This window comes from Pieris brassicae, chromosome 6 (assembly GCF_905147105.1).
Source record: "Pieris brassicae chromosome 6, ilPieBrab1.1, whole genome shotgun sequence".
Classification (NCBI taxonomy): Eukaryota; Metazoa; Arthropoda; class Insecta; order Lepidoptera; family Pieridae; genus Pieris; species Pieris brassicae.
Genome location: NC_059670.1, coordinates 19,534,502 through 19,557,310, shown reverse-complemented (window position 1 = coordinate 19,557,310; position 22,809 = coordinate 19,534,502). Strand labels below are relative to the sequence as shown.

Sequence of the window (22,809 nt, the reverse complement as noted above, 5' to 3'; positions counted from 1 at the left end):
AGTTGTCATAAATTTTGTCAACTTGACTTTAATGGTCATTAAAACTAAAAACGATGATTAAAACCGTTTAATACAGCGCCATCTAGCGGAAATACTATACACTACTATACTTGAATAAAGACAGTTAAACTGTAAATATCCAGTTATAGTATACAGATGCCCACTAGATGGCAGATGGTTTAAACTATATTTCATATTTTAAACGTTTTATAATTTTAATAACACACATTATTCCAAATAAATAAAAATATTTGCTTAACTTTTTAAACGGCATTATATCTTCATAAATTTGATAAATACTAATTAAAATCTTTGAAAAAGTATATATGCCATACATCATTTACTTAGGCAGGAATGTAATCTATGATGGCAATATCAATTTAGACACAATAATAAATCTTTTCACAAAAATAAAATAAAAATGTAAAATAAGAAAACAACTAAAAAATATCATAATGATTAAATAATCGAAATGATTCAAAACATCTCTTTAGAATCACTAAATGAAAACACAAGAAGACCAATGGATGCCCTGCCCGCAAATTGAAACAAAATATCCTGGTTTAGCATACTTATGTCCTTTAAACAAATTAATCGTAGCCAAAAAACGCGACTCGTTACACAATTTGTTCGGCAACGATATTATTGGCTACACAATATACAATGGACAAGGTCAAAAAGTTTTTCTCGCTGTTCAAAGGAAGGAAACCAAAAAAGAAATTAAAATATTCAATAGCTATGGAAACGAAGTCATACATTTGCAAAGACGAACGTTTTGCTTTAACAAGCTATTAGTATGGACGCCACCTGGTAGATTCGTAGGCTCAGTGCATTCTAAATGTCTAAGAGTTTTTATTAAAAACTACAGAGGAGATGTATTAAAGATTAAACCGAGGGGCGTGTTTTGTTGCGCCCGTGACATATTCTCAGAGGGTGAACGGATTGGTGAAGTAGCGCCAAGAAATTGTTTACACAGCATTAAAAATGGCGTCAGTGTAGTTTTCCCGTTTGAATTGGATGTCGAACTTAAATCTATTTTGCTGGGAGCGTGCTTTCTCATCGGCTACTAGTTTATTAAAGAATATTGAACTGGTTTTTCTGAGTATGGGGTGAGAAAAAAAGAATCCGCTCCCATTTACTACGAGGCTAGATAACCTTGAAAATAATTAACATGAATGTATCAGCTGCGCCATGACTTAAATTCGTATAGGATTAAACATTTTGCAATATCGAATTCATTCCTCTAATATCATATTTAATATAACAATCTATTGTGATTTAAATTTGTCGGATCGTTTAAAAGAGCAATAAAACATGTTTTACTTTTTTTTCGTTTATTAAATTAAAAAATCAGTCTTAAGAATTGAATAATTACTTATTGATAATAATTAAAGTTACATTAGCGCTTCTTTTTCTTCTGTGGAGATTTTACCTCTTCAAGACCGTTCTGGACTTCATCATCGCCACCAATTTTCCTTCGAACCGGACCGGTATGAGTTATTGGAATGGTTCGTTCATCTTTTTCACTACTTTTTTTTGGGGCTGTGACTGTCAGCACTCCGTCGGAGGATAACCTGGACTGTACCATCCCAGGATTACAACCTTCGGGTAACGCGTATCTTCGTTTAAATTGACGTGAAATATAGCCATGTTTATCTTCCTTTTCTTCATGTTTTCCTTCAATAATGATGTAGTTGTCAGCGGTCTTCACAGATATTTCATCAGGCAAAAAATGCTGTACGTCCAAATTAACTTGAAATTTGTCTTTATCAGATTTGATTGTAGATCCAACATCGCGGTGCAATGCTGTTAGGTTCCTCCAGGGTCGTAGATAATGACGCATGGGACGCTCCATGATGTCTGAGATTAAGTTCTCTGCCAAATCTAGTCCAAACAACTGATCCTGAAGTCGTCTAGGTCTAACTTCATAATCCAATAAGTATGGTATTAACGCCATCTTAATTATAATAACCACAACTCTTTCGCAATTATTGAAATTTGACTAATTTATAAATTGTTACTCGCGTTTTCTTCTTCACGCACGAACTATACTTGATCAATAAGTTGAATGAGCGAGTACGCTGCGGCTTATATAGTAAATTGTTAACGTTCTCGATGTTCTGAAATATTCGAGAAAGTACTAGTTATTTTGAATCGAACTTACTATCATCTAGCGGCTTCAAGTAATATTATTAGGTTAACTATCACTGCGTAAAATAATACTTGTTCTACTCGTTAAGAGGTGGCGCTTTAAAGTATTTTCTCATTTTTAACCGACTTCTGAATAAATACTGACCGGTGACCCGGTGACCTAGCCGCATTATTAAAAATAATGTAAAATATACATCATTAGCGTTTTTCTTAATAATTTGTGATAAGTTACACAGAACCTAATCACCATCTAACGTAACCTCTCATTACATGCAACAATTGAACAATCCTCACCAAAAATAACCTCAAAATTAACCTAGGTACCTATCTATATTGTATTCTTTGTTGTTTATTTATATAAATTACGCAAATCTACTACTTGTCAGCAAAAACAATTAAACATTTACTATTTTTATTTTCTGGGTTGAAATGCAACTACTACTACTACCAGATTCCATACAATTGATAATTGAGCCTATTTACAAGTTCTGATGTGATTAATGGAATATACATAAGTTCAAAGTAACCATTTTAAATAAAAAAATATGTTTTATTTTCACTATATTAATGTATAACAAGGTAGGTACATTTTACAATACACAAAAAAATACTATATTGCATCAGCCTTGCTCTAACATTATACTTTCAATAACCTATATTTTTAACATCCAGGAATAACCTTTTCTACCTAATACCAGTACTTAGGTGCTAATAATATCTAGGTAATATATTATGAGTAAGAGGTATATAAATCAAATAATTGTTAGGTATCTAATTGGTGAATAAATAGATATAAGGAATGTATATATTCGGTAAGGTTTAAATAACATTTTATCATACACGAGGGAAATATGTTTAATTACCTAGGTAGGTAACTCAATCAAACTTTGAATTTAAAAAGGATTTTTACATTTAAATCGTGATCAAAAGTATGGAAACGACAGTTTCATAAAAAATGAGGTAACTTACAAAGTGCGTATTAAAATTAACAATTAAGTAGTTAGTAAGTGTGATGATGAACCTAAATTCGAAGATAAAGCGCATGAAATCATAAAAATCAATAATCATCGAAGAATTATCTAGAATATTTTAGCGCCACTTTGACTAAACATGTTTGGTCCGGACGTAGCTAGCACTCCTGGTGGAAAAAAGTGGTACAATATACCGGAAACAGTACGAATGTTCTAGATCATTACTTAAAATAGGAGAAAAAATTATGAGTTATGAATGAATATGATTCGTAAATGAATAAGATATATATTATTACTTAAAATACCTCTTTTGAACATATTGTAATACTATTGTTGTTGATATTGACGATTTTGCAATTTAGTTCATGGAATATTCTCGAATTTTCCCGAATGTTCTATACATCTTAGGCTTTATTCTTGGGGCGCCATCTATGGACGGATAGCGCATAGCAAATGTTATTGCATGGGTCATAAACCTTTTTAGGGTTTAACGAATCGAAACGATTCATCAATTTGTATAATATTATTCTATAAGATTTATACAAAAACTGTAATTTTTCAATTAAACAATAAATGATGTTGTTTTTAAGTTGTTCTTTACCCTCATACCTAGTGTTGTTGTGATACCGCGCTATACTAATGACAGTATATAACGTAGTAATAAAATATGTGATTGATGTTAATTAATAAGAATGCATTCTCACATTTGAGAATGTTTATGGGATCGTTTATATTATATAATATAAGTATACAATTTATACTGAGAAACATAATCGTTTGAGATTCCTTGTGAAATATTAAATACTAAACCACACATATAATAATTAATATGAAATAACAAATCCTGTCTCTTTCGTCATTGTTATTATACACAAAAAAGGTTGAGAACAACTGGAATAAGACGCTTAAAATTTATAAATTTCTATCTGCTAACAGATGTCGCTTACGTACACCATGTATAAAAACGAGTTTCCTCGACCAGCCGGCGTCATTTGTAAAATACAAGCGAAGTGATAGTACGAGTGATATTCGCTGCGATAATTAACCACGTGTTTTTGAAACCGCGCCTTCATCTGAGAGTTTTAGTAGTATTCATTTAAATAATTAAATATCAAAATGCCTGAAGATATGGAGACACAGCCAGCGGAGGTTGAGACCTTCGCTTTCCAGGCGGAGATCGCCCAGCTTATGTCGCTGATCATCAACACATTCTACTCCAACAAAGAAATTTTCCTTCGTGAGTTAATATCAAACTCTTCTGACGCTTTGGACAAAATCAGGTATGAATCCCTCACTGATCCATCAAAGTTGGATAGCGGCAAGGAGCTATACATCAAAATTGTGCCAAACAAGAGCGAAGGCACTTTGACTATCATCGACACTGGTATCGGCATGACCAAGGCGGATCTAGTCAACAACTTGGGTACCATTGCTAAGTCCGGCACAAAAGCCTTTATGGAGGCCTTACAAGCCGGCGCTGACATAAGCATGATTGGTCAGTTTGGTGTGGGATTCTACTCCTGCTACTTGGTAGCCGACCGAGTCACTGTACATTCCAAACACAACGACGACGAACAATACATGTGGGAATCGTCAGCGGGCGGCTCATTCACTGTCCGCTCAGACCCCGGCGAATCCCTTGGCCGTGGAACTAAGATCGTTCTTCACATTAAAGAGGATTTGGCTGAATTCATTGAAGAGCAAAAAATTAAAGAAATTGTTAAGAAACATTCTCAATTTATTGGCTACCCTATCAAACTGGTCGTTGAGAAAGAACGTGAAAAGGAATTGTCCGATGACGAAGCTGAAGAGGAAAAGAAGGAAGATGAAAAAGAGGATGACAAGCCCAAGATTGAAGATGTAGGAGAGGATGAGGATGAGGACAACAAAGACAAGAAGAAGAAAAAGAAGACTATCACAGAAAAATACAGTGAAGATGAAGAGTTGAACAAGACAAAACCCATCTGGACACGAAATGCTGATGACATCACTCAAGAAGAGTATGGAGACTTCTACAAATCTCTCACAAATGATTGGGAAGACCACCTTGCAGTCAAACATTTCTCAGTTGAGGGTCAACTTGAATTCCGTGCTCTTTTGTTTATCCCTCGCAGAGCTCCATTTGACCTCTTTGAAAACAAGAAACGCAAGAACAACATCAAGCTGTATGTTCGTAGAGTTTTTATCATGGACAACTGTGAAGACTTAATCCCAGAATACCTGAACTTCGTCAGGGGTGTAGTTGACAGTGAAGATCTGCCACTTAACATTTCCCGTGAAATGTTACAACAAAACAAAATCCTCAAAGTAATTAGGAAGAACTTAGTAAAGAAATGCCTGGAGCTTTTCGAAGAATTGGCTGAAGACAAAGAAAACTACAAGAAATACTATGAACAATTCAGCAAGAATCTTAAATTGGGTATCCATGAGGATACACAGAACCGTAACAAATTAGCCGATTTGTTGAGGTACCACACATCAGCTTCTGGTGATGAGTCCTGCTCTCTTAAGGAATATGTTTCTCGCATGAAGGAGAACCAAAAACACATCTACTATATCACTGGTGAGAACAGAGATCAAGTGGCTAACTCGTCATTTGTTGAAAGGGTTAAGAAACGTGGCTATGAAGTGGTTTACATGACTGAACCTATTGATGAGTATGTAGTACAGCAAATGAGGGAATATGATGGAATGACTCTAGTGTCTGTCACAAAGGAAGGTCTAGAACTTCCCGAAGATGAGGAAGAAAAGAAGAAACGTGAGGAAGACAAAGTTAAGTTCGAGGGTCTATGCAAGGTTATGAAGAACATTCTTGACAACAAAGTTGAGAAAGTTGTTGTATCAAACAGGCTGGTCGAGTCACCTTGCTGTATTGTAACTGCCCAATATGGTTGGTCAGCTAACATGGAACGTATCATGAAGGCTCAGGCTCTCCGTGACACATCAACAATGGGCTACATGGCTGCTAAGAAGCATCTTGAAATTAACCCTGACCACTCTATTGTAGAGACATTAAGGCAGAAGGCTGATGCTGACAAAAATGACAAAGCTGTCAAAGATCTGGTCATCCTTTTGTACGAGACTGCACTTCTGTCATCTGGTTTCACTCTTGATGAGCCCCAAGTACATGCTTCAAGAATCTACCGTATGATCAAGCTTGGTCTTGGCATTGATGAGGATGAGCCCGTTCAGATTGAGGAGGCAAGCGTTGGAGACGTTCCACCACTAGAGGGAGAAGCTGACGATGCATCCCGCATGGAAGAAGTAGATTAAAGCTGCCTAAACTTATGTTTCTGCTTGTCTGCTGATGTACAGCCAAAGACTGATTTAGTTCAAATTCCATTGAAAGTATTAAATTAATACTTCATTTCTCAACTGAAACATTTTGTGTATTTGTTAGCAAGTTACATTTCCAATTGTTTAGAATGTAAGCTACTTTAAAGAAATCCTACCTAAATAAAACAACCTTATCAATTATATTTTCTTTTATTTATAAAACACTATATTCTCCATTATTCCTTCAAGACATTAATAAAATAAGCAACTTTTGTTAATTTTTCAATTAATTGCATTATTGAGCCTCTTCAATAATATATTTTGTTAATCTAATATATTCTGATCAGAATATACAACTGAACAGTTGACAGGCTCCTAGAAAAACACTTTATTAACTTAAAATAAACAAAGATTCTGACGTGATTCAATTTAACCTAGGTTGACATAGATAAAGATAACCCAAAATTACATGTTAAAGGTGTGGTATATAAAAGGATATAGGAAGCAATCAGTCATTCAATATACGATTGTTTATAATGTTACACTAGTAAAACCTATGAATCTACTATGTCTAGTGATTCTAGTTATCTGAAGTTTCCACCTAGATGTAGGTGTGTTAATTTTGAACGAACTTGAACAAAAAATTACGCCTGTCAAGAAATTTATTCATCATATTATATGCCGGTTAACAACGCGCGAAACCTTGTATCTGCAGCAAGTAGTGAAAACTAGGTCACAACTTGTTTTTAAACTATTATATTTACAAAGAAAAATAGAGCATACCTATACTAACCAGGAGTAACTACTATATTTTATTGGAAAGGATTCTTACAGAACGTCTATTCAATGATAACATCTAAAATGACAAACACCTATTACAAAACAATGTGCCTAAGGTCTATATCTATCAATAACGCGATGGATTTGTTTATTGTTTGTAATGTAATAAATATTGTGGTATGCATTTAAAACTTTAGTTTACATAATCACTATTATTGGATATTGATTAAATATTGATTTAGGGAATTAGCTAAGTAAAAAGTATTGCGAGAATTAATATATGTACATACATGTATATAATATATAAAGATACGTTATCTTTATATGTTAAAACTGGACATTATATAAAGATACTTTAAAGTTATGTATAATATGTAAAAAATTTAATAATGTACAAAAATATTAAAATAACATAATACTGCTAACATAAATTAATATAACAAAAAAATTACCTAACCTAAAAATATAATAACTAAAATATATTATTGTAAGGAGTCCCTTTAGGCAAGGCTTCGAAGACACTGGCAGCGTATCCCCTTTCAATAGCAAAGAATTAGTCTTTGTCCGAGGTAGCTGCCAGCCCTTCGGTCTCCTATGATGTCGACTAACCTTTTTGCCTATTACCTTAGTGCTAGGATCCCACAGACAAGGGTCTCAAAGCCGAATCGGACAAAATCGTATTCGGAGCCTAGACTAGAGCTGTATTTTCATGCTTTATTAAGTATCTACTACTACTAGGTATTAAATACTTTTTGCAATAAATATTTTTGGTTACGGTATAGCAAACAATAAAACTTTTATTCGCTAAATGTTTTGATTATTTTACTCGTTAATTATCCTACTTCTGAAAATCATTAGGTAGCATTTCTTATGGTAATTTTCTTTTTATTCGAAAAAAAAACGGAACAAAGATAAATCAATGTTTCAATACTATCGTCGCAAAAGTTACTATGTATACGCTAAGCATTCATCATTGACGTCGCTTCGTACCTACGCCCATGTCTAGAATGTTATATGTTTTCACTTTCTGGAACGTTCTACGTGTTTGTCGATGCACCGCTAAAGTTCACGGCGCAAGCGCGCAGCTAATCATGCAACCGTGAGTCGTCGAGAATCGAATTTTCTAGAACTTTATTTTGCACAAAAGCGGAATACCTATATACATTTTTAACAAAGAGAGGTGGTGATATTTTATTATTTTATGATAATATACAGAAAAAATATTAAAATAACTTTTGTAAGTAGGGCCTTGAGTACTTGATCACCATTAAATAAAACCTTTTGGAAGTATTGTTACACTTTTCTAGTTTATGAGATTAAACAGTTTATAATAATAATAATTTATTCCAAGAATATAGTACAAAAAGGTAAAAACAATAGTAATTTCGCATATCGCCATACAATGGCGCGCAAATTTGTCTTTAAATGAGTTTAACATTTTACATTATTAGTCATATTAAAATTGGTCAATTCTTATATTATTTGTATCGTACATATTATATCAAATGTTATTAAATGTATATCAACTACAGTGTTTTATTGACTAATACATTTTTTCCATAATACAACAAGGCCATTTTTAAAGACTAGTCGGAAGATCTTTTAATTATTTTGGTAAATTATTGTAAACCTTAATAGCCATACAAAATGTGGTTTTTTCTAAACAGTTCCAGATTAATTTTTGGCACATCCAATTTTTCCCCATGTCTACTTCTTACTTCGACTTAAAAGTATGTATGTTTCTGTGCACGAATAAGGACATCTCTAAAATATAAATACAGGGAAGAGATAAAATGTTGAGCCTCTTAAATAAAGGTACGCAAATATGAATACATTTTGCTCCACAAATTGCTCTAATACATTTCTTTTGAGCCTTAAGTTCTTTGAGTTTGGGGAAATCCAGTACAAGTAAATAGGGTATCTATTTACTTGTACTGAATTTCCCCAAACTATAATTCCATATCTAATAATAGATGAAACATATGCATGTTAAGCAGCCAATACCGTGTCATGGTTAACAGTTTCTCTTAGTCTGTCTATTTTGTTTATAATAAATTTAATTATATTTTTTTGAACTAAGTAGATGGCTACTACTAGTGTACAAAATAAAGTCTTGAAATGAATACGATAGCGAGTTGAGTATATGTTAATTATATGTGTATGTACCACAACTGGAACTAGAGTGATCTGCCAGAACTCTTGACTATACTTGACTTGACAAAAATAAAGTCGTTAGTAATGTTTATCCATTTGTAAAGTTACAAATATCTACAGGAATATAAGAACTTATGTATATAAATATGATATATTTTATGTCGATTAAATTAATATACATAATTACATTTAATTTAAAAATTACAATTTTTTTAAAATATAAAGTCCGATTTACTTAATAACATTATAATCAATATATAGATGTGATGATGTTAGATAGATATAATTATTAATTCAACAAAAATCATAACGGACGAACCGCTAGTGTATAAATAATTTTAAGTCCCATAAATTCTGAATTAGTCATAGAATCATCATTGGTCACTAAAATAAACTGCTTCCAAAATAACTTCCTACGTCAAACCTAATAATAAAAATAATACGCAAAACCAAGAAAAATCGTTATTTTTTTCTTATTATTGTACAAAACAATCTGATGCCTTTTTTTACAATAGCAAGAACAGTATCGAGATTTCTAGAATATTCTAATAAAATCTTACTGCGGCAACAGTTCCCTTATTTGTTTATGTTACCATGCACACAGACATTTATTTCATTTCCATGGACGCATTCATAGTTTTGTATTGTATACAAACAGGTCTTTCTGTCTCAGTCTCACAACTCTGACAGCGCGTTATGCTATCTCTATTAAATTTTAAATGTGTGCATTGACTGTAAGTGTTGCCATTCCGATTTTTGTAATTTCCTTAATCTTTACTGTTTAATACTAGTGGACCGTAAGAAAATAAATAATCATTTCCATCATGCTTTTCATATTAAGTGTTTCGGAAACACTAAGACTAAATATAATAATTTACAATATACAAATGCAAATCATAATATATTGATAAGTATTTAAAGTACTATTATGGTCAGAGCAGTGTTGGCCTAGTAGATTCAGCGTGCGACGTTTATCCCTGGGGTCATAGGTTCGATTCCAGACTATGTATCAATAGACTTTATGTCTATGTACCTATTTAACACTCGCTCGTACGGTGAAAGAATCATCGCGAGGAAACCGGCATGCCTTAGACTCAAAGAAATCGACGGTGTGTGTCAGGCACAGAAGGTTGATCATCTACTTGCAGAGATAACAGATATAAAAATCTGAGAGCCAGATTTAAAAGGTTGTAGCGCTATTGGTATATGTATAGATAATCATTTTTTTAAAAATGTGACGTTTTATGTAATAAAATGTTTGGCTCAAAGTTTCTTATAAATCGGCAAATTCTCTGGATGTGGTATCCCTATTCTTTTACCCTCAATACGTACTGGCCTGTGATTGGTCGATCTGCTATATTCTAGAATGTTCGAAGAATCCTCTTATATGATTGGTGTTTCTAGAATGTTGTAGAGCGTTCTGGACGGCGATTTGTTTTCATATATAAGCTGGAGCAGCGCGCGGGAAGTCAGAATAATTCGAAATACGAGAGAGTGAACAAGTGAGATTCGGTGAGAACCGACGCGAATAAATAACTTGCGAATATTTTTCCGTGAAGTTTGTTAAAGTATTTTCTATTCAGTAATATTGTTTATCAGAAGACACAATGCCAGCTATTGGAATTGATCTTGGTACAACCTACTCTTGCGTTGGTGTTTGGCAACATGGAAATGTGGAGATCATCGCAAATGACCAGGGCAACCGAACAACACCATCGTACGTCGCATTTACGGACACGGAGCGTCTCATCGGTGATGCAGCTAAGAACCAAGTAGCTTTGAACCCTAGCAACACAGTATTCGATGCGAAAAGGCTGATCGGCCGTAAATTCGACGATCCAAAAATTCAACAGGATATGAAACATTGGCCCTTTAAAGTTATCAATGACTGTAGTAAACCAAAGATCCAGGTTGAATTCAAGGGCGAAACAAAACGATTTGCCCCAGAAGAAGTCAGCAGCATGGTTTTGGTGAAAATGAAGGAAACAGCTGAGGCCTACCTTGGATCATCAGTACGAGATGCCGTCGTCACAGTTCCCGCTTATTTCAATGATTCACAGCGTCAGGCGACCAAGGATGCTGGGGTCATTGCTGGAATAAATGTTTTACGTATCATAAACGAGCCCACCGCCGCTGCTCTGGCATATGGCCTAGACAAAAATCTAAAGGGCGAACGCAATGTCCTTATTTTCGATCTTGGTGGCGGCACATTTGACGTTTCCATTTTGACTATCGACGAGGGCTCGCTTTTTGAAGTGAAGGCCACGGCCGGAGACACACACCTTGGAGGTGAAGACTTTGACAACAGGCTCGTTAACCACCTAGCGGAGGAGTTCCAGCGAAAATACAAAAAAGATTTGCGCACGAACCCACGCGCATTGCGACGCCTCCGCACCGCTGCAGAGCGGGCCAAGCGCACTTTATCATCTAGCACCGAGGCCACGGTCGAAATCGACGCGCTATACGAAGGAACCGATTTCTACACTCGCGTATCTCGGGCGCGGTTCGAAGAATTAAACGCTGATCTATTCCGGGGCACCCTCGAACCAGTGGAAAAAGCATTGAAAGATGCTAAGATGGATAAGAGCCAAGTACATGACGTGGTTCTCGTAGGTGGGTCTACTCGTATTCCTAAGATACAATCTCTGCTACAAAACTTCTTCTGTGGTAAGAAACTTAACCTTTCCATCAACCCCGATGAGGCTGTGGCATATGGAGCGGCGGTCCAGGCAGCTATTTTAAGCGGCGAAACGCACTCTAAGATCCAGGATGTGTTATTGGTAGATGTAGCGCCGCTGTCGCTTGGCATAGAAACTGCTGGAGGAGTCATGACCAAGATAATCGAACGTAACTGTAAGATCCCGTGCAAGCAATCTCAAACATTCACCACCTATTCTGACAACCAGCCTGCAGTAACTATCCAAGTATATGAAGGTGAACGAGCAATGACAAAAGACAACAATCTCCTTGGTACTTTCGATCTGACAGGCATACCACCTGCTCCGCGGGGCGTGCCTAAAATCGACGTCACATTCGACATGGACGCCAACGGTATTCTCAATGTCTCGGCAAAAGAAAACAGTACTGGCCGTAGTAAAAATATCGTGATAAAGAATGACAAGGGACGTTTGTCACAGGCTGAGATTGACAGAATGCTGGCAGAGGCGGAGCGATACAAGGAAGAGGATGAAAAACAGAGGCAGAGGGTGGCCGCTCGGAACCAACTAGAGTCATATGTCTTCAGCGTGCGACAGGCGCTAGATGATGCCGGAGCGAAGTTGCCGGACCAAGACAAAGATTCTGCACGATCACAATGCGACGAAGCGATAAAGTGGTTAGACAACAACACTTTGGCTGAGAAGGAAGAATACGAGCATAAGTTGAAGGAGCTCCAGAGAGTTTGCTCACCCATTATGAGTAAGCTGCATGGTGCTGGTGGTGCAGCCCCCTCTGGAGGCCAGTCAAATGGACCCACCGTAGAGGAAGTGGATTAAACCTAGTGTTAAGAACTAAGAGTAATATTTTTTATTAAGACTGATTAATTTATTTAACTGCAGTGTAAGCACATTTGTTTTAATAAACAAGATTATAATTTATATGAGTTGCGTTATAATTTTTATTTGGGCTCTACTAATAAGGTAATTCTTAATTCTATAATCTTATTTAGGGAAAGGAAATTTGATTGAAAGAAAATAGGTTTGCTATGTATATTTAACATTTTTTTTAACAATATATTTCCCTATGGCGATTGTATCAATCGTAGTGATACGCTAATTATCGAGTGTTGTAATCATTACTAATTTTACAGATACTAAACTTCAAAAAGGAAATCTTACAACAAGGACTATCTAATATCTTACTCAAATCGAAGTTGTCAAATTACACCTATACAACATTTAGTTCATCATATTTTAATGTTTTATATTTTCCCGCGCAAGTAATTAAGCTATTGGTCACTAGGTGGAGCTTTCAGAAGTAAAATGACAAAATTTAAAATAGTATTTTTATAACGAAATATGGCTAACATAATATTTTTATTTTTTATTATTTGCTTTAGTTTTGAAAATAAGTTTGGTTAAAATAAATATTATTATCTAATTATTTATATTATCCAATGGCCGCGAGATGGTGCGATGCCAAAACATTTATTGTTCAATTAAATGACTGCGAAAATTAAAACGCGAAATAAATCTTTGCATATATTATTTATGATGTTACATCTTTGATCTTACCGCGTAACATGAATTACACACAAACAATAATCAGCATAATTTTTCAAATTCCGTCTGTAAAAACCAACCTATCCTAGGTTGGTTTGGTTGATGGTTTGTCTCATTCGAATTCTTCGCGAATTTATCAGAATCAACATTACTCATATGATATATTCGGTAGTGGGCTGATCAAAACAAAAATACATTGGTAACCGGATATCTTATAGCTAATCCACAAATCTATAATTGAAAGTGTACTATTTTTGTTATTTGTAACATTTACGTTTACTATAATTGACATATATTTTTTTTAAATAAATAAACCCTCTACTCCCCTGCCATATTGTCCAGGGACTTTTTATACCACATTTTTTTCAAAAATAAAAACAATAAACATTTAATTAATTCTACTAGTTCGCGAATGGCAGGCGTCGCGAAATACGCCCGGGCTGCATCGGTAATATTTTTATTTACAATATTCATGGGCGAGCCGGGGCGCAATTCCTCGCGAGACCCGCTCTTTCGGTTTTGTTTGCCTCATATATATTAAATATATTAATAACATATATTTTAAATTTGTAACATTTACTGTTGATATAAAGGCATGACATAACGGTTTCTTCACACAAATCAAATAAAATCAGTGGCGCTACAACATTTTTAGGTCTGGGCCTAAGATTTCTGTATCTTTTTATGATCATTTGTCAATTAGCAAATAGTTGATCCGCGTATACACCTTACCGCCTCGTTATTTTGCCTTTGCGGTTTGCGCACCGTTCGTGCGAATATTAAATGCGTAAATAAAAAGAAAGTCCATTGGTGGACAGTCAGGGATCGAACCTACCACCTGGTGAAAGTGGTACCCTGAAGCCACAAGGCCAACTCAACACTGTTGACACAAATCATCGCCTTGATATGTAATGAATCATTTTCTAAAAGTTTTTTAACGATGACAGCTACTTATTAATCGACTTCGATATTGGTAATTAATATGTAGTTTAAGTAAAAAAATTATAAAGTCATTTCCATTATTCAATAAATTATTTCCGCAATGATAAAGCTTGGTCCAATATATAAATATTTGTATAATTCTTGCACAATACTAAATCCTGTCACATGAGGTTGGCAACGTCATTTAATATTAAATTTAAACTATGACACACGGCACAGAGCGCTGAGCGCTTTTCGAAATTTGATTTTTACCGCGCATATTTGATTATCATAGAGCTAGGTTGTTTTTGCTATACGTCAAATCGTTTTCTTGAGGATGGGATTAAATTCCGTACATATAATTATTAATTTATATACCCGTTGTGAAACAATGAAACATATAATGTTGTTTGGTCTAAACTTAGGTAATATTTTAAACGGATACTATCTTATTATTTTATATTGTAAATAATACCAAATTATATAAGAAATGTATTAATATTTTTATTTTTAATTATATTCAAATAATACGGGTAATTGGTAACTGTTGGCGGATGACAGACTTGGTTTTACATACAGCATGCTTCTGGGATGTTAAATAAATTTATATTATTATAATTTAAATTATTATGTTCTGCTTTTTGGTTCAAAAATTGGTTTACCTGTATTGAAATTTTAAATGTATTTTTATTATAACCGAAATGCTGGGCTGTATTTAGAGCTATGTAGGCCTTGCGGCAACAAAGAAGTGGGGGCTCGCTCCGTTTTTTTCCAAATAAAATGAAGAAAAAAAAATGTCAGTCGTGTAAGAATAATTTATTGTGAAACCGAGTAGATTCTTCTAGTACTTAACAAACTTATAAAAATATATCAAAAGTAAACGTGGTTACTACTGTTTAGTAGAAAAATCCGAATGTATATATTGCATATATTGTGATGCCCCAGGGTTGTAGCGCTCATGCGCTGTATCCAAGGAAGTTATTTTATAGATTTTAAGTTCTATACAAAACTATAGAATAACAATTATATGACATTACATTAAAGTAACTTTTTAATATCATTCACTCAACTAAACACCATGAAATCGACATCTGAAAAAAACGCTATGAAATCGTTTGTTTCAGAAATAGCGGACGACTTAGAGCAGTTTTATATGTAGATTAACAACACAAACATGCTCAATCTAATCATAAAATCATACACTTAAAAGATAATAACGATTAAAGTGGCCTTTTCGAAGGCAGACGCATGTGTGTAGTTAAATTAATAATGTTAAAAAATGAATACGGATAAAGCGAACAATGAAAATGGTTATAAACCATTTGTAAGACAGGTATGTTTTAATTATTTATAACGTTTAAGAAATTTAATATTGGAATTAGGATTTATTAAATACATTTTTTACGAGCCAATGTACGTTTTGTACGGTCAGGCTTTTTTAGTTTTATAAGCGTGGATACTTCCTATATCGTCGCCACGAGAGTATAGCCAGACCAGACTTTTCAACGGTTACATTACATTCATACGTTTCATAGCAATTAATATTTCATTATTATGCATATTTTATAGTTGTACGCGAGTGGTTAAAATAGTGCAAAAATAATCCTTTATTATTTAAAGCACCCCGTTGTTGGGTCAGAGTGAAGTACGCGAAATGTATATTTGTTTGTGGTGAAGTTTTGGTAATCAGGATTACTGTAAGGTTTACTAATTTAACTAATTTTTCATAAATCGTTGTTTCCGAGCTGATTACGCAAAATGTAAGTTTTGGCTAATTTCTACCCCTTTATTTAACATTTAATGGCAGGAAAAATGATATTATACCCTAAGCCACATACTACTATATACATATAGTACTTTCAGTATTTGGTTTATCTAAGATGAGAATAAAACGATGTAACCTGTGACGTAGCTAAATAGCCAAGGGCCCTGCTATGTAAACTGATTAGATTTTATTAAATAAAAATATGAAATATACGAATACTCTAAAAATGCTAAGCTACTTAAGCCCTTTTTTGTGCACTGTTCGGTTCCTGGGTCTAGAGGATTTTTGGTTTACTCTATATTAACCACTCGCGTATTACAATAGGATATGAGCTAAATAATGAAGTGCTAATTGCTATGTACCGAATTAATGTAATTTTAACATTGAAAGAAAAAAAATCTTTAACCGGATTAAAGCTATTTGTATTATTATAAACTTATAATTATATTACTTAAAAATTTGTAAAAGCTATGTTAACCAAAGACAATACTATGTAATTTTAACAGTCAAAGAGAGTGCCTACGTCTGGCTATGCTCTCGGGGTGTAACAACAACGATTTAGGAAATCGTCACGCTTACAAGTGATCAAAATGTACAGCCATGGCACATACATGCACTGCAGGGCAGGTAAAGATATTAGATTGTGGCCGATTAGGTAGCGAAAGTTCCAAAAGTTCAGTTCGATCGAGATTTCTGGTATGGATTCGAGGGTCCCCCGAGCTTGAGGGCCCCGGGGCACGGCCCCACCTAACCCTTACCTAGCTACACCACTGGATGTAACCACAGAGCAGACATTTCAGTTGTTTAAATTTGTTTTTTTTAATCACCAAACTAGGTCTTGTAGGTCGGAAGACATTTAAATTAATATATTAAAGATTTCATATACCATAAAAATCATTACTTTCAGGAGGGAAACCTAACTATAAAAACTATTGAATAATTTATGATGTGACGCCCTCATATCACAGTGATAACACAAAAACCCCGTATAATGCTTCAAAAGTACTATTTATTTCCAATACATTATGTAAGAAATTTAATGATTGAACAACTTATTTAAGAAAATTTACCGCTATATACATATAGTTCTATTAATGATTATTTGCGTGAAATATTAATTTGACGTAATAATAAATTTTAATAATGTGATTAGGAGATAACATCCACGCAATGTGTGGCAGAATATGCGAACTTTACATTGTACTACCATAACATTTTTGTACGCTATTCTTGCGTACATTAATTAATAAATTATAATTATTAATAACCATGAATTGTTAGACGACTAAGTCCTCTTTTCGAAAATGAATGATCCATGAAATGAACTAAGACAAAAATAGAATTGAAAAACTGTGTGAAATGTATGGATTTTTTTAATCTATAAAAAAATTAACAGTTTGATATTGTTTATTACATGGTAGTATATTGATAAGTATGTAAACCAGTAGCGAACATTTGCGGAATTTAGTTTTGAATTTCAGAATCTACTTTTGTAGGCATATTAGCTGTCCGCTTTTAATTTCTTTACATACATTGAGCTGTGCACTAATGCCTTAAGAGTCGTCTGGAGACATAGGTTCGATCCCCGGCTGTGACCCAATGGACTTTCTATGTGCCCATTTAAAACTTGTACGGTAAAGGAAAAGATCGTGAGACGCGAGACGCAATAACGTCGACGTTGTGTGTCCGACTCAGAAGGTCGATCACCTACTTGTGTCAGAAATGATCACGGAACAGATACATAAATCTGAGGCCAAGCCTTAAAAGGTTGTAGCGCCATTTGTATATACATTGATCGCTTGTTTCGTATTTTGTAAAACCGTTTAGTATCAGCATATTATGATTTGAATTGTTCGTTTAATTTGTAATTATTTATTGAATCTAAATTCTCCAATTTAATTTTAAGAATTAAGATGTATTAGGGGCAATAGCTTTATAAGTATGACATATGATACTATATTAAATACAAAGTATCGTTATGCAAGAAAAAAGTTTAGTCAACGTTTCTTAATGAGAATTTTAATTTTTTATACGTGCTTTTAACGCGATTTAGAATTAATTTGCTTGATCTCTTGAATTTAGGTTGTTGATGCGCCAACTTGGGGGCTTTCCCTCCAAATTTAGGGTTTGTACTTCATTCAAGAAATGTCTTTTTTTACTTTAAAAAACGCACGATTCTAGACAACTTATCTGCCTTGAACAGAAGCTACGAGTATAAACTAAACCAAATAAAAACTCGAAGCATATCAAAATCGAAATAACAGCTATTTTTAATGTATATCTGAAATTACCTCTAAAACCTAGTGAAGAAAAAAAATTGCAGTTTTAAATCGATATATAGAGGTATTTGAAGGTCCTATTTGACATCGGGTCAATACATCTACCCCGGAAGCAATCTTTAAATTGAAGTATGATTATGTATAGTATTTTATTTTAATATGTTGTTCGATAATCGACAACCCCAATGCCACATTTTATTTCTAGTATGATACAAAAACTAACAGTGTTGCTAGGCGATTTCAAAAGATATGCACACATAATTGTTATCAATTAATCTATGACGCATTTGGAATTTTGTTACGCGAAATTGATCTTTTTATACTTTACGAAGGTCACACGTTTTGCATTTATCAATTACTAAAGAGATAATATACCAAACATACTTCAGAATAGTTCTTGGGTAATTAAGACTTATGTAAACAAAAACTGGCGCGGCAGCAGAGCAGGCGCAATAATAAACGGCTAAAATATTAGAATATTTCCTCTAATTTTGATTTTATTCCCTTTGGAGTAGAGACTCTTCTGCCGTGGGGTTCATGTGCACAGGCGCCAGTGGCGTACCAATAGGGTGGCAGGGCTGGCAAAATGCCTCGGGCCTCCGACCCAAGAGGGCCCCTGCCCAAGAGGCCGGGAGCTCAAAGAATTGTTATTTTTGTTTTATTGTAAATGTACGCAGATTTCCTCACGTTTCCTTCACCGAAAAACTAGCGAATAGATGATTAATGCATTGATATATTATGATATATTATTATGGCTAGCGTTGGGACTACAAACCATTCCCTCTCGCCCAAGAGAGGAGTTATTATTGTGGCATTGGTGGGACATATACAACGCGTAATTGAGTACGCTGAATATCTCGAAGTTTATTGAATTAAACTGAGTACAACGTGACGATTTTTACTTATAGGGCCCCATCAAAAGAAATTGCCACGGGCCACAGATATAAACTTTATTAACTTGCCACTGTTGAGATATAAACTTTATTAACTTGATATATAAACTTTATTAATTGAGATATAAACTTTATTAACTTGAGATATAAACTTTATTAAATTGAGATGTAAACTTTATTCATTTGAGCAATAAACCTATTAAATTGAGATATAAACTTTATTAGATTGAGATATAAACTTTATTAAATTGAGATATTAACTTTATCCACTTGAGATACAGTGGCGTAACAATAGGGTTGCAGGAAAAATTGCCACGGGCCCTAGATGGTATAGTTACGCCACTGACAGGCGCTAATTTAAGATTAAAGTTTTGGTATATAGTACCGGTGACCCCCGAGCTCTTGCTTTCCCATCTCAACGAATCACTCACAGGGACCAAACTCTTTAATTTTATTATATGAACGTAGGTTATTATTAAGACTTTATTGCTGACACCCAGTATTGTTAAAGATACATAACCTAACTTAATCTGATACATCAAATGTTCTGGTGATAAGCGTGTCCTGTGACACATAGGCCTCTTCCAGCTGCTTCCATTCTTTTGTAATCTTAGCTCTTCTTGTTCAAGTTGTGTCTCCTATTCTTTTTATATGTAGATACTCTATATTTGTGTGTTACTAAGCAGATTATTTAAATCTGTTTATCAAAACATATTATATTCCTAGAATCCTAGAGATAACATTTTCTTATTTCAAAACTAGTCTCCAGCCGTTTCATTATGACTTTTTTTCATAACTACAAGTCGTAGTTAACCACTGGTATTCTTAATAAGGATAAGAGTTCAAGATGATACTAACGTACTTTAGAGTATGCCGTAATCTCGGGGTATTTAAGTGTATAGATAAACATTTACCTTTCAATTATCTTGATCATCGACCATGATCAGTAATTACAAAAGATATCAAGGATTTCCAATGATTTGGTCAAAAATTATTATTATAATTTTTAAACAGGATAATATGCACCTGCATACTTCAATTTTTTTTTGATTCTAGTGTTTCCTGACCGCGAGCGTGGCGTTGAACATCATCGCTCATGGCTGCGTCATTGGCTTCCCAGCGATCCTCATACCAGCTCTACGCCTTCCTGACTCAGTAATAAAGGCGACTGCTAGTCAGGAGTCATGGATAGGTATATACTTATTTAGCTTAATGTTAAAATAAACCGCATCGAATATCGCCTTTACACTAGCTGTTTTCTGTGCTCTGTCACCCACATTAATTCAGTGGTAACACAATGTTCTATGCCTAAAGCTTTCCTCGGTAAAAATATGACGTAGGAAACGTAACGTTACGTAAAAAATGCTTAAAAATATATAAAAAATCTCTGTTATCTTTTATTGGACATAATTAGGCTTTGAAAATCCTTGTATATTGAATATATCATAATTTTCAATACATTTTACAATTTGTTATTTTTTTTTCATATAAGAAGGTTAAGTTAAGTGTGTTTTATGTTTATCTTTGAATATGTATTCCGTTTGTTGTTAATTGTTTAGAAGTTGTAAAATAAGTAGCTGTAGGAACTCTAAGCAAATAAATAAATAGATATATGTTAGTATAGACTACACAAGAAATTACGAGCCTTTTATTGACATATATTTTGTTAAATAAATATGAAATGTTCTACTATTTGTGAACATAATAAACAATTTTTGGTCACTTTTAAATTTTATAAATTTAAAATAAATATTTGGGAAACTGGCTGCAACGTTTTACTTAAACTTTCAAGTTTCTGTTTCCAATGAAACGTGATATAAAATCTCAAAAGAATAGCCTGGACCAACTCATTTATAATCTGTAAACATATTTCAGATAGCTGTAATCTTAACAGTAAAGATAATGCTTTTATATATCAATGTATGTCTGTCCGATTATATCAATGTCATTCTTAATCGTTATTTACTTTCAGCTTCTATCGTTGGATTCGCGTTGATCATGGGAAACTTCATCATTACACCTCTTATGGATGGCCTGGGTCGAAAAAAATCTCACTTACTAACAATCCTGCCAATCTTTGCCGGCTGGTTTAGTCTACTCATGGCAGAGAGCGTCACCTGGCTTATTTTAGCCAGGTTTCTTCAGGGAGTAGCTATGGGAATGCTGGGTCCTCTGGGGTCAATCATAATAGCTGAAATGACAGACCCAAAAAACCGAGGTGCCTTCCTTACATCCGTCTCCCTATCATTGACTATTGGAGTTCTGTTTTCTCATTCTTTGGGGGCGTTTTTTAGCTGGCAACAAAGCAGTTTAATATGCTCATTTATTACCTTCACTAGTTTGATACTTATCATCTATAATCCTGAATCACCCTCCTGGTTAATTTCTAAAGGAAGATATCAAGAAGGTGAAGAAATTTTCTTTTGGTTGAGAGGCAGAACACCTGACCAGGAAACGGAGTTTGAAAACATGATAACTGCTCAAAAATCGTTACGAAAATCGAGTATTCTTGGGCAGGACGTGTCATTCAGTGTACGCTTGAGAAGACTTTGTATTTATGTAAATCAGACATTTAGAAAACCTGAATTTTATAAGCCTATAATAATCATGTTTGTGTTATACACTATGTTCCAATTCGCTGGAATTAACGTGATAAGTTCCTATGCTATAGATATAATAAGGCAAGTAGTCGGACCTGATGCGAACGCAAAAGTCCTTATGGTCGTATTGGATTTAGAAAGATTAATCTGCAATCTAGGAGCTGTATTTCTTATGAAAACCATGAAGAGGCGAACATTACTGTTTAGTAGTACCGCTATATGTATATTTTCATATTTAGGAAAGAGTTACTACGTTTATGCGAGAGAGAATAATTCATTACCGTACACAAGCCAATGGATCCCAATTGCTTTAATAGGTTTATATATGTTTTCTTTAACTGTAGGTATATCTTCTATACCGTTTACGATATCAGGTGAAATATTTCCTTTGGAATATCGTGCATTTGGCGGCGGTATTAGTGTACTGGCGTTATCGTTTAATTTCTTTGTTGCTGTTAAATCTTTTCCAGTTTTAACATCAGCAGTTGGTTTATCTATTACGTATCTCATGTACACAGGTATGGTTGTTGTATGCCTCTCTGTTTTATACTTTATGTTACCTGAGACAAAGGACAGAACTTTGCAGGAAATAGAAGATAGTTTTAGAGGCATTTCGGCAGCAGATAGGAAGTGTGCTGAACCTTTGAATGGTTCTTATGACAATGGAATGCGAAGGTGCAGTTCCCATACTCTATTTTAAGCAATTATGTAAATTAATGATTGTGATTTTTTACGATTAAGTTCAACAAGGATGTCATTATGTCAATCTCAATGTTATCAAATAAATATTGTTATTCTA

At 34.2% G+C, this 22,809-nt stretch overlaps 5 protein-coding genes across 5 annotated transcripts; 4 read left to right on the top strand and 1 right to left on the bottom strand.

The window, feature by feature from the left end:
* Positions 1 to 374: 374 nt before the first annotated feature.
* On the top strand, positions 375 to 1,327 carry LOC123711116 (phospholipid scramblase 1-like). The gene has a single exon (XM_045663533.1). It carries the CDS (start codon positions 504 to 506, stop codon positions 1,068 to 1,070), a length of 567 nt encoding a protein of 188 aa, XP_045519489.1. The 5' UTR covers positions 375 to 503; the 3' UTR covers positions 1,071 to 1,327.
* On the bottom strand, positions 1,307 to 2,081 carry LOC123711117 (protein lethal(2)essential for life-like). Its single transcript, XM_045663534.1, has one exon. The coding sequence runs from the start codon at positions 1,955 to 1,957 to the stop codon at positions 1,400 to 1,402; it is 558 nt and encodes a 185-aa protein (XP_045519490.1). The 5' UTR covers positions 1,958 to 2,081; the 3' UTR covers positions 1,307 to 1,399.
* A 2,014-nt stretch (positions 2,082 to 4,095) lies between these two features.
* On the top strand, positions 4,096 to 6,599 carry LOC123710700 (heat shock protein 83). The gene has a single exon (XM_045662795.1). It carries the CDS (start codon positions 4,239 to 4,241, stop codon positions 6,393 to 6,395), a length of 2,157 nt encoding a protein of 718 aa, XP_045518751.1. The 5' UTR covers positions 4,096 to 4,238; the 3' UTR covers positions 6,396 to 6,599.
* A 4,198-nt stretch (positions 6,600 to 10,797) lies between these two features.
* Positions 10,798 to 12,930, top strand: LOC123710701 (heat shock protein 68-like). The gene has a single exon (XM_045662796.1). It carries the CDS (start codon positions 10,940 to 10,942, stop codon positions 12,824 to 12,826), a length of 1,887 nt encoding a protein of 628 aa, XP_045518752.1. The 5' UTR covers positions 10,798 to 10,939; the 3' UTR covers positions 12,827 to 12,930.
* Positions 12,931 to 15,694: 2,764 nt separating this feature from the next.
* LOC123710876 (facilitated trehalose transporter Tret1-like) lies at positions 15,695 to 22,809 on the top strand. The gene is made up of 3 exons (XM_045663154.1): positions 15,695 to 15,806; positions 20,467 to 20,602; positions 21,383 to 22,809. Exons 1-3 carry the CDS (start codon positions 15,753 to 15,755, stop codon positions 22,708 to 22,710), a joined length of 1,518 nt encoding a protein of 505 aa, XP_045519110.1. The 5' UTR covers positions 15,695 to 15,752; the 3' UTR covers positions 22,711 to 22,809.